This window comes from Anser cygnoides, chromosome 29, assembly GCF_040182565.1.
Source record: "Anser cygnoides isolate HZ-2024a breed goose chromosome 29, Taihu_goose_T2T_genome, whole genome shotgun sequence".
NCBI lineage: Eukaryota > Metazoa > Chordata > Aves > Anseriformes > Anatidae > Anser > Anser cygnoides.
Genome location: NC_089901.1, coordinates 3240726 through 3252641, shown reverse-complemented (window position 1 = coordinate 3252641; position 11916 = coordinate 3240726). Strand labels below are relative to the sequence as shown.

The 11916-nt window shown below is 72.0% G+C and overlaps 2 protein-coding genes across 2 annotated transcripts; one reads left to right on the top strand and one right to left on the bottom strand.

The window, feature by feature from the left end:
• Window positions 1-3673: 3673 nt before the first annotated feature.
• On the top strand, window positions 3674-5047 carry OPA3 (outer mitochondrial membrane lipid metabolism regulator OPA3). The gene is made up of 2 exons (XM_066984715.1): window positions 3674-3891; window positions 4243-5047. Exons 1-2 carry the CDS (start codon window positions 3750-3752, stop codon window positions 4662-4664), a joined length of 564 nt encoding a protein of 187 aa, XP_066840816.1. The 5' UTR covers window positions 3674-3749; the 3' UTR covers window positions 4665-5047.
• A 439-nt stretch (window positions 5048-5486) lies between these two features.
• VASP (vasodilator stimulated phosphoprotein) lies at window positions 5487-11876 on the bottom strand. The gene is given in 15 exon segments (XM_066984605.1): window positions 5487-5596; window positions 5849-5906; window positions 5996-6065; window positions 6401-6446; window positions 6607-6649; window positions 6742-6802; window positions 6916-6968; window positions 7176-7309; window positions 7434-7474; window positions 8022-8073; window positions 8166-8232; window positions 8234-8280; window positions 8283-8334; window positions 9298-9469; window positions 11758-11876. Coding segments are annotated over 15 exon segments (939 nt in total). The 5' UTR covers window positions 11763-11876; the 3' UTR covers window positions 5487-5558.
• Between the last annotated feature and the right edge of the window lie 40 nt (window positions 11877-11916).

The window sequence follows — 11916 nt, the reverse complement described above, 5'->3', positions numbered from 1 at the left end:
GGGTCCTGGGGGTGATGGGGGGTCTGGGGATGATGGGGGGTCTGGGGATGATGGGGTCCTGGGGGTCCTGGTGGTGATGGGGGGTTCTGGGGGTGATGGGGTCCTGGGGGGTCCTGGGGGTGATGGGGGGGACCTGGGGGTGATGGGGGGTCTGGGGGTGATGGGGTCCTCGGGGGTCCTGGTGGGGATGGGGGGTCCCGGTGGTGATGGGGGGGTTTGGGGGAGATGGGGTCCTGGGGGGTCCTGGGGGTGATGGGGGGGTCTGGGGGTGATGGGGTTCTGGGGGGTCCTGGGGGTGATGGGGGGGGGTCTGGGGGGTGATGGGGTTCTGGGGGGACCTGGGGGTGATGGGGGGGTCTGGGGGGTGATGGGGTTCTGGGGGGGACCTGGGGGTGATGGGGGGTCTGGGGGTGGTGGGGTCCTGGGGGGTCCTGGTGGTGATGGGGGGTCTGGGGGTGATGGGGGGTCCGGGGGGGGGGGGGTCTCACCTCTGCCCCACGCAGGACCCTGGTGAGCAGGGGGCGGCTGCCCGGCGCCCCATGACGGCGACGGCAGCTCCTGGGGCGGGGTGTGTGTCGGGGGGGGGCACCGGAGGGGATCGGTCCCTTCGTGTCCCCCCCCCCCGTGCCCCCCCCCCCCGTGCCCGCTTTTACCGGCACCGCCCCCCCCCCCCCCCCCCCCCCCCCCCCCCCCGCTTTGACGCGTTCGTTTCCAGGGAGCCGCGGGAGGCGCCGGGCCCGACGGGGGGGGCGGGGGGGACCGGGACATTCCCCCCCCCTCCCCACTTCCACACCGGCCCCCCCCCCCCCCCCCTCTTCTTTGAGCCCGGGACCCGCCCCCCGGTGCCGCCCCCCCCCGTCCCGCCGCACCGGGAGCCCCGCGGGACACCGGACCGGTGGCTGCCGTCGAGGGGGCGGGGGGGGGGCTCACAGCAGCCGCCTGCCCCGTTCCTCCCCCCCCACCTCGATATCCCCCCCCCCCGGTCCCCCACCGTCCCCCCCCCCCCCCCGGTCCCCCTCCGCCCCCCCGGTGCCCTCCCGGTGGCCCCGTTCCCCTCCGCTTCCCCCCGATGTGTGTCCCCCCCCTCCCCAAAAGCCTCGGTTCCCCCCCCCCCCCCCCCCCCATCACCTCCCCGGTGCCCCCCCCCCCCCCCCCCCGGTTCTCCCGGTACCGGCTCGGCTCGGGGGCTCCGCCGCCCTCGGGGCACCGGCACCGGCTCCGGCGGCGGCACCGCCCCCGGGAGAGGCGGGGCGGGGGCCGGGGGGGGGGCACCGAGGTTTGGGGGGGGGGGGCACCGGTGCCGTCCCCCAACCCCCCCCCTCCCCAGCCCCCCGTTATTACCCCCCCCGTTGTCCCCGCACCCCGCCGTTGCCACCTGCCCCCCCCCCCCCCCCCCCGAGGTGTCCCCACGCCCCCCCCCTCCCCGTGGGACCCCCCCATGTGTCCCCCCCCCATGTGTGCCCCCCCCCATGTGTGTCCCCCCCCCCACGTGTGTGTCCCCCCCCCCAATTTGGGCACCCTCCCCCTTGCCCCCCCCCGTGGGGTGCCCCACGGACCCCCCCCCCCCGCCCCTCGCTCGCTGAGCCCCGTGCGTGGGGGTGGCCGCGCCCCCCCCCCCCAAAAAAAACACGCGTGGAAATTGGGGGGGGGGGGGGGGGGAGGGGGGGCACCCGCAGCTGCAACGTGACCCCGCGGGCACGTGGCAGTGCCGGGGGGGGGCTGCCCCCCGCCCCCCCCCCACGGCCAAGCCTGTGCCCCCCGTACCCCTCAGCACCCAGTTGCCCCCCCGTTTACCCCATTGCCCTCCCCATTGCCCCCCAACCCCTCTCTTGGCCCCCCATTACCCCATTGCCCCCCATTATCCCACTGTCCCCCCCAGCCCCCCATTGCCCCCCCATTGCCCCAATGCCCCCCCAGCCCCTCATTACCCCATTGCCCCCCATTATCCCACTGTCCCCCCCCCAGCCCCCCATTGCCCCCCCCATTGCCCCAATGCCCCCCCAGCCCCTCATTACCCCATTGCCCCCCCTTGTCCCCCATTACCTAATGCCCCCCTATTGCCCCAACGGCCCCCATGACCCCCCTCCCCCCATTGCCCCCCATTACCTCCTGTTACCCCAACGCCCCCCCAGCCCCCGATTTCCCCCTAGACCCCCAGTGCCCCCCAGGCCCCCATTGTCCCGTTACCCCAATGCAGCCCTATTGCCCCATTGGTCCCCATTACCCCCATCACCCCAATACCCCCCCAATGCCCCTCCATCACCCCATTATCCCCCACCACCCCATTACCTCTCCCCACCCCATTACCACCCCAATCACCCCATTACCCCCCCCATCACCCCATTACCCCCCCATTACCCCCATCACCCCAATGCCTCCCCACCCCATTACCCCCTCCACCCCATCACCCCGTTACCCCCCATCATCCCATTACCCCCCCACCTCATTGCCCCCCCATCAGTCCCCATCACCTCAATACCCCCATCACCCCAATGCCCCCCCATCACCCCATTACCCCCCATTAAGCCCATCACCCCATTAACCCCCCACCCCATTACCCCCCCCACCCCATTGCCCCCCCATTACCCCCCACCCCATTGCCCCCCCATTACCCCATCACCTCAATACCCCCCATCACCCCAATGCCCCCCATCACCCCATTACCCCCCATTAACCCCATCACCCCATTTACCCCCCACCCCATTACCCCCCATCACCCCACTACCCCCCCATTAACCCCCCCACCCCATTGCCCCCCCATCCAGTCCCTATCACCCCATTACCCCCCACCCCGTTACCCCCCCCCCACCCCCATCACCCCATTAACCCCCCCACCCCATTACCTCCCCATCACCCCATTACCCCCCATTAATCCCCCCACCCCATCACCCCCCACCCCCTTACCCCCCATCACCCCACTACCCCCCCATTAACCCCCACACCCCATTGCCCCCCCATCAGTCCCCATCACCCCATTACCCCTCCCCACCCCATTACACCCCCCACCCCATTACCCCCCACCCCATTAACCCCCCATCACCCCATTAACCCCCCAGCACCCCACTACCCCCCCATTGCCCCCCCCATCCAGTCCCCATCACCCCATTACCCCCACCCCCATCACCCCATTAACCCCCCACCCCATTACCCCCCCACCCCATCATCCCATTAACCACCCCACCCCCATTACCCCCCACCTCCATTACCTCCCCATCACCCCACTACCCCCCATTAACCCCCCACCCCATTACCCCCCATCAGTCCCCACCACCCCATTACCCCCCCACACCCCATTAACCCCCCCACCCCCATTACCGCCCCCAACCCGTTACCCCCCCACCCCCCATCACCCCATTAACTCCCCCACCCCATTGCCCCCCATCAGTCCCCATCACCCCATTAACCCCCCACCCCATTAACCCCACCCACCCCCATTACCCCCCACCCCCCATCACCCCATTAACCCCCCCACCCCATTACCCCCCATCACCCCCCCACCCCGTTACCCCCCCACCCCCATCACCCCATTACCCCTCCCCACCCCATTACCCCCCGCCCTCCCCCTCAGCCAATCACAAGCAGCCTCGATTTGCATAACCACGCCCCCTTCATTTCCCCGCGGCACACAACGGGTTAAACCCGGGGGGCGGGGCACACACACGGGGGCGGGGCGTGGCCAGCGAGAGGGGGCGTGGCCTGGCCCCCTCCTCCCTCGGCGCGTGGCGCTGAGGTCACGGCGCGCGCCGAGGATGGTGGCGGGCGCGTTCCCGATCGCCAAGCTGCTGACGCTGGGCGCGCGCCAGCTGAGCCGCCCGCTGGCCGCGCGCATCAAGGCCGGGGCGCGCGCCAGCCCCTTCTTCCGCGCCTACATCTGCCTGCCGCCGGCCCAGCGTGAGTGAGGGGGGGGGGGACACCGGCGGGGCGGCCAATGGGAGGGCGAGGCCGGCGAGGGGCGGCCAATGGGAGGGTGCGGCGCGCCGGGGGGCGGCCAATGGGAGGGCGCGGGGGGCGGGCGCGGGGAGGGCGGGGCGGTGAGGTTGAGCGACGGCGGCGCGGCCCAATGGGGGGGAGGAGCCGCGGGGGCGGGCGGCCAATGGGTGGGCGCGGCGGGGAGGGCGGGGCGGTGAGGTTGAGCGACAGCGGCGCGGCCCAATGGGGGGAGGAGCCGCGAGGGCGGGCGGCCAATGGGAGGAGGAGGAGGAGGAGCGGGAAGGGGGGTGACATTGAGCGGCGGCCCCGCAGTGTACCACTGGGTGGAGATGCGCGCCAAGATGCGGATCATGGGCTTCCGCGGCGCCGCCGTGAAGCCGCTCAACGAGGAGGCGGCGGCGGAGCTGGGCGCCGAGCTGCTGGGCGAGGCGATCGTGTTCGGCGTGGGCGGGCTCTGCATCTACCTGGAGTACGCGCGGCAGACGGGGCAGGCCCGGCGCCGCGAGGAGGAGCAGGCCGCGGCCCTGCGCGAAATGGCGGCCGGCCTGGAGCGCATGCGCGCCGAGCTCGACGAGCTCAAGGCGGCCAGCGGCGGGGGCGGGGCCGAGACGGGCCACGCCCCCGGCGCTGCGCACGGCCCCGCCCCCGGCGCTGCGCACGGCCCCGCCCCCGACTCTGCGCACGGCCCCGCCCCCGGCGCTGCACACGGCCCCGCCCCCGGCCCCGCCCATTAAAGCGCCCTCGCGCTCTTCCCGCCGGCGGTCTCCTCGGGGGGCGGGGCCGCAGCGCGGGGGCGGAAAGGGGGCGGGGTAGCTGGGAGTGGGCGTGGCCTCCCCGGGAGGTGGGCGGGGCTTAGCCACCTTCGAGGGGGAATCCGGGCCCGGATTGGAGGGGCTGAGCGCTGTGGGCGGGGCCAAAGCGGGGGTGGGCGGAGCCTCGCTCAGCACCAGGGGGGTCCCCTTTGGAGGGGGCGGGGCTGGTCCCTTCGCGCGGGGGCGGAGCCAAGGGTTGTGGGCGGGGCTGCGAGGAAGGGGCGGGGCTACGGGGAGTGGGCGTGGCCACAGGCAGTGGGCGGGGCCTCAGCCCCTCGCAGGGTCCACGTGGATGCCCCGGGGGGGGGGGGCACCCCTTGTCCCCCCCCCCGTCCCCCCCCCGTGACAAGTGACATTAAAGCGATGCCGCAGCCGTTGTCCCCTGTCCTTGCTGTCGTTGGGGGGGGACACCGGGGGCCGCGGCCCCCCACGGGACGGGTGACGCCGAGTGACACGGAGGGGGTGTCCCATAGAAAACAACCGCCTTTATTCGGGACTTTTGGGGGTGTGTGGGGGGGGAGGGGGGCAAATGGGGGTGGGCCCCCGTTTACACCCCCCCTCCCCCCCCAAATTATTTATTTTTTTTAAAAAGGTGAAAAAAAATCAACAAAAGTGGCATAAAAAAAGACCCCGAATGCGTGTGTGTGTGTGCTGGGGGGGGGGCACAGTGTGTGGGGGCAGCCTGAGCAGCCCCCTTGGCCGGTAAGGCACAGCCTTGGGGGGAGGGTCCCTGGCCCAGGGACCCCTCCCCCCGCCTCCACTGGCTGAGGGGTGGGAGGTGGCGGGGAGGGGGAGTGCGAGGGGGGCTGGGGGGTGCTAGGGGGCACCCCGCTTCCGCAGCTCCACCACGAACGCTGGGGGGGAAGGGAAAAGCGGTGTCACTTTGGGGGGGGACCCTTCAGGTGCCCCCCCTTTTCCTATGGCCCTCACCTTGACCCTTGCCCCCCATTTTCTTCTCTGCCCCCCATCACTCCATGCTCCCCTTTACCTCGTAGCCCCCCCATTTCCCTATGCTCCCCCTTTCTCCCCCATGGCCCCTTGCCCCCCATTTCCTTATGACCCCCCCCATTACCATATGGCCCCCCCATAACCCCCCCAGCACCCACCCTCAATGATCTCCTCCTTCATCTTCTGCAGCTCCCGCCGCACTTCCTCCAGCAGTTCCTGCACAGGACACAAGTTGGGGGGGGGGTTTCCCCAAATTCCTCCCCCCCCCATGACACCCTCACCCCTTGTGACCCCCCCCCCAGTACCTGTTTGAGCCGCTCCAGCTCGGGCTCATCCGCAGCACTGGGGGGCTCGGTGGGGGCGGCCGACTTCATCCTGGTGGGGGGGGCAGGTTGGGGACCTCCCAACGTAACCTGGGCACCCCAAGTTATTCCCTGACCCCCCCAAAGAAAACAAGCACCCCCATATTCCCCTCCTGGCCACCCCCAAATCCACCCCCCCCCCAAAATCCTCGGCACCCCCAAATACTTTCTCAGCACCTTGGGCTCCACCAAGCCCCCCCACCATATATCCCCCCCCCAAGGTGCCCCCCCCAATCCTACCTCGTGGGCACCCCCAAATCACTCGCACCCCCCCAAACCCTACCAATAGACCCTGCCCCCCCCCATGCCCCCCCCCCAAACCCCCAGCCCCCCCAAACCGGCCCCCACCTGGGCAGCGTGCTGCTCGCCTTCTCCCACGGCCTCCGCACAGGCTCTGCAGGGAGAGGGCAGCGAGTTGGGGGGGGCACGACCCCCCCCCCCCCCGCAAAGGAGCCCCCAAACCCGCCCGCACCTGCAGGACTACAACTCCCAGCATGCCCGGCCGTGGGGGGCAGCGGGCAGGGCACGCTGGGAGTTGTGGTCCCCGCACTCACCCGCGGGCTGCGCCGTGGTCCTAGCGCCCGGCTCCGCGTCGTCCTAAGGGGGGGGGGGGCATGGAGTGGGGGGGGTCTTGGATTTTGGGGGGGGGGGGCACCCCAAAAGCGACACGGGGGGGGGGCGACACTCACGTTGGTGACATCCTCGTCCCTCTTTGGCGCTGGCTTGTCCCCCTGCAGCGTGGCCTTCCTCCTGGGGGGGGGGTTTGGGGGGGGGTCAGCATGGGAAAAGGATGCCCCCCCCTCACTGAACCCCCCCCCCCCCCCCCAAAACGAGACCCCCCCCCCCCCCCCACCCCCCCTCACCGTCGGGCCAGCATGGCGCTCATCTCCTCCATCAAGCCCCCCCGCCCCCACCCTTGGGGGGCGGCAGGGGGGCCCCCGCTGGGCGCCTCATCCTGCAGGGAGAAATGGGGTGAGCCCTGACCCCCCCCCCCCCAAATTACCCCCCCCCCCCAAAATTTGTACCCCCCCCCCCCATCCCTTACCTTGCCGACTTTCCTGAGTTTAGCCCCCGCGATGGCAGCGGCGAAGCCGGAGCCCCGGAGCCCCCCCGAAGCCCCCACCCCCAGGTAAGGGGGGCTGGCGGGACCCCCGCGGTGGTGGTGGTGGTGGGCGGGGGGGGGCCCGGCGGTGGGGGGGGCCCGGCGGCGGGGGGGGCCGGGTGGCGGGGGGGCCACCCGGGGCCCGGCTGGAGCACCTGGAATTGGGGGGAGAAGGGTTTTGGGGGGGGGGGCTCAGGGGTGAGCCCCCACTGGGTTTTTTTTTTTTTGGGGGGGGGGGGGGGGGGGGGTCAGGGGCAGGGACCCCCCCCCGTCACCCACCTGTAGCCGCCACGCGCCGCTCCGGCTCCTCCGGCGCCTGCCTGGGGGGGGGAGAGGGTCAGATCCAGCCCCCCCCCCCCCGAGGCACAGGGCCCCCCCCCCAGCACCCCCATAGGAATGGGACCCCCCCCGATGTAGAGACCCCCCCAATGACACAGAGACCCCCAGCACCCCCCTCAATCCCCCATGGGGGTAAACACCCCCCAGGGCACCCACAGACCCCACCCTCGGGGTGGGGGGGGCAACCCACAGATGCCCCCCTAACGTGGGACCCCCCAACATGGGACCCCCCCAACATGGGACCCCCCCCAACATGGGACCCCCCCAGGGCACCCACAGACCCCACCCTTGGGGGGGGCACCCACAGATGCCCCCCCTAACGTGGGACCCCCCCAACATGGGACCCCCCCCAACCCCCTATAGATCACAGACCCCCCCCCCCCAAAACACCCCCAAGACCCCCACGGCACAGGGTGCCCCCCCCAGATACGGTGCCCCCCCCCCCCAAATACGGTGCCCCCCCCCCAAATACGGTGCCCCCCCCCCAGCACCCATGGGCCCCCCATTTTTTGGGGGGGGGGCACCCACCTCTCCTGGCTCTCCTCGGGGGTCTCCGGCTCCGTCCAGGGCTGCGAGGGCCCTATGGGGGGGGGGGGAGGGGGTCACAGGGTGTGTGTAAGGGGGGGGGGGGTGCCTTAGGGTGCCCCCCCGCCGCCACCCAAGGGTGCTCACCCTCCTCCAGCGCCCGCAGCGCCCGCAGGACGGCGGCGGCGAAGAGGGCGGCCTCGCGCGGGGGCGCCGAAGCTGAGCCCCCACACCCAGCGGGGCCCCCGCCACTGGTGGAACTGGGGGTGGCCTGGCTGTAGCGCAGCCCCCGCCCCAGCGGGCAGTTCAGCACCACCTGGGGGGTGGGGGAGATAGTGAGCACCCATGGGTGCACCCCGGCACCCATGGGTGCCCCTCAGCACTCGTGAGTGCCCCTTAACCCTCCCTGCCTGCGCCCGTGGGGGTCCCGTAATCCCCCCCTCCCCCAAAGCACCCAAGGATCCTATAGCACCCCCCAAGCACCCATGGGTGCCCCACAGTCCCCATGGCACCCATGGGTGCTCTGCAGTTCCTCCCCCACCATGGGTACCCCGTCATCACCCCCGGCACCCAAGGACCCTATAACACCCCCCTGCACCCGTGGGTGCCCTATCGCAACCTTCCTGACACCCATGGGTGCCCCCATGTCCCCCCTCCCCGCCATGGGTGCACTATTGCACCCCCCCCACACACACCCTATAACCCCCGAGCACCCATGGGTGCCCATACCCAGAGTTACCCCACACCCCCAGGTGCCCCATAACCCCCCAGCACCCATGGGTGCCCCGTAGCCCCCCCCACATTCCTTAAAACCTCATTACCCCCCCCTCGGTACCCCCCCCCCAGCACCCATGGGTGCCCATACCCGGAGTTACCCCACACCCCCGGGTGCCCCGTAACCCCCCCAGCACCCATGGGTGCCCATACCCAGAGCTACCCCACACCCCCAGGTGCCCCATAACCCCCCCCAGCACCCATGGGTGCCCCGTAGCCCCCCCGCATTCCTCAAAACCTCATTAACCCCCGCCCCCACAGGTGTCCACCCCCCCCCCCCAGCACCCATGGGTGCCCATGCCCGGAATTACCCCACAACCCCAGGTGCCCCATAACACCCCCCAGCACCCATGGGTGCCCATACCCAGTTACCCCACACCCCCAGGTGCCCTGTAACCCCCCCCCTGCACCCATGGGTGCCCCGTAACCCCCCCGTATTCCTCAAAACCTCATTAACCCCTGCCCCCACAGGTGCCCCCCCCCCAGCACCCATGGGTGCCCCCACCTGCTGGTCGGGCTGCATCTTGCGCCCCACCAGGCGGAAGGCGTGGGTGCCGGGGTGGTGGTAGAGCTGGACGCAGCTGGGGGTCTGGGGGCCCCCCCCCGCCGCCACCCACTGCTTCTGGGCCTCGTCGTAGAGCAGCACCGTGGCGCGGGCGCTGCACAGCACCGTCTCGCTGCGCGGCCGGCCGGGGGGCACCCATGGGTGGAGGGCACCCATGGGTGGGGGGGGGGACACGATATCGTCACCAGCACCCAGCTTGGGACACCCCGATGTACGCACGGATGGGGATCCCCCCCCCCCAGCACCCCCTCCACCAGCACCCATGGGTCCCCCATGGGTGTGGGACCCCCCCAGCACGCACACAACACCAGGGGGCACCCAGCACCCATGGGTGGGGGGAGCACCCCCCAATATGGGCACCTATGGGTGCTGGCACCCCAGGAAGGGAACCCCCCGGAACTGGTAACCACAGATGTGACCCTACCCAGCACCCATGGGTGGGGGGGGTCATGGGTATGGGACCCCACAGCACTCACCCAGCACCCATGGGTGGGGGTAGCACCCCCCAAAATGGGCACCCATGGGTGCTGGCACCCCAGGAAGTGACCCCCTGGAACCAGTACCACAGATGTGACTCCCCCAGCACCCATGGGTGGGGGGCCATGGGTATGGGACCCCCCCCAGCACGCACACACCACCAGGGGGCACCCAGCACCCATGGGTGGGGGGAGCCCCTCCCCCGGCTGCTGTCACCCCAAAATGGGAACCTCTCCAGTACCGGTACCCACAAATGGGGAACCCCCCTCCCTCAGCACCCCTTCCACCAGCACCCATGGGTGGGGGGGGGCCATGGGTAGGGGACCCCCCAGCACACACCCAGCACCTATGGGTGGGGGGAGCCCCCAATATGGGCACCCATGGGTGCTGGCACCCCAGAAAGGGACCCCCCCAGAACCGGTACCCACAGATGTGACCCCCCACCCCCCCAGCACCCATGGGTGGGGGGCCATGGGTATGGGGACCCCCCCAGCACGCACACACCACCAGGGGGCACCCAGCACCCATGGGTGGGGGGAGCCCCTCCCCCGGCTGCTGTCACCCCAAAATGGGAACCTCTCCAGTACCGGTACCCACAAATGGGGAAACCCCCCCCCCCCTCAGCACCCCTTCCACCAGCACCCATGGGTGGGGGGGGGCCATGGGTAGGGGACCCCCCAGCACACACCCAGCACCTATGGGTGGGGGGGCCCCCCCATTATGGGCACCCATGGTGCTGGCACCCCAGAAAGGGACCCCCCCCCGAACCGGTACCCACAGATGTGACCCCCCCCTCTTCCTCCCAGCACCCATGGGTGGGGGGGCTGTGGGTACGGGACCCGCCAGCACACACCCAGCACCCATGGGTGGGGATAGCACCCCCAAAAGGGGCACCCATGGGTGCTGGCACCCCAGGAAGTGACCCCCCCGGAACCGGTACCCACAGATGTGACCCCCCCCCCTTCCTCCCAGCACCCATGGGTGGGGGGAGCCCCCCAACATGTGCACCCATGGGTGCTGGCACCCCAAAACAAGACCCCCTCCCCCGGTACCAGCCCCCCCCCCAGGGGTGAGCCCCCCCCAGCCCCCCCCCCGAGGGTTGAGCCCCCCCCAGGGGTGAGCCCCCCCCCATGACACCGGCACCCATGGGTGGGGGCACCCCAGCACTTGGGGTTCCCCGGGGCTCCCAGCGGGTGCTGCCCCCCCCCCGTTAACCCCCTCCCCCCCCCCTTTTCCTTCCTCTTCCCAACGGCTCCGGCCGCTGCCCTCCCCTGGGCGGGCACATCCTGGAGGGGGGGGGGGGGGGCTGTGTTTGTGGCGGCCCTACCCAAACACCGCGGGACCACCGGGGCTCCCCGGGGGGGGGCAGCACCGGGACCCCCCCCCCCCCCCGCTCCCGGAAAGCGGCGGGGGGGGGGGGGGGGGGTTACCTAGGACCGCCCCCCCCCATCCCCGGTGAAGTTCCCGGTGCCCCCCCCAATGCTTCCGGTGCGAGCCCCCGGTGCCCCCCCTCTAGTCCTCCCCCCCCCCCGTGCAGCTCCCGGTTACCCCCCGGTGCTTCCGGTGCCCCCCCCCCCCCGGTACCCTCAGTGTTACCGGGACCCCCCCCCCGGGAGCTTCCGGGACCCCGCCGAGGGGGACCTCCCGCTGCTCTCCCGTCCCCGCCGGTGCCAGATCTCGGTGCCCCCCCGGTGCCACCGGGCCCCCCCCGGTATTACCGGTACCCCCCCGTACCCCCCCCCGGTGCCACCGACCCACCCCCCCCCGGTACTTCCGAGCCCCTCCGGTGCTACCGGGCCCCCCCCCCGGTACTTCGGACCCCCCCCCCCCGGTACTACCGGAGCCCCCCCCCGGTGCCAATTCCCGGTCCTTCCGGCCCCCTCCCCGGTGCGGCGGGGGCTGGGCCCGCTCCCGGCCGCTCACCTCATGCTGGCGGCGGCGGCTGGGGCCGGGCCGGGCCCTTCCGGTAGCGGCGGCAGCGGCGGGGCGGGACCGGGGTGGCGGCGGGGAGGGGGGGGGGGGAGATGGGGCGGGGGGGGGGGGGGGGGGAAGGACCGGGCGGCCGCGACCCGGCGGCTCCGC

Bases quoted from the DNA above. Each gene is read 5' to 3' on its own strand.
- OPA3 (XM_066984715.1), top strand. From the start codon at position 3,750: ATGGTGGCGGGCGCGTTCCCGATCGCCAAGCTGCTGACGCTGGGCGCG. The intron at 3,892-4,242 runs GTGAGTGAGGGG...GCGGCCCCGCAG, and splicing joins CTGCCTGCCGCCGGCCCAGC to TGTACCACTGGGTGGAGATG.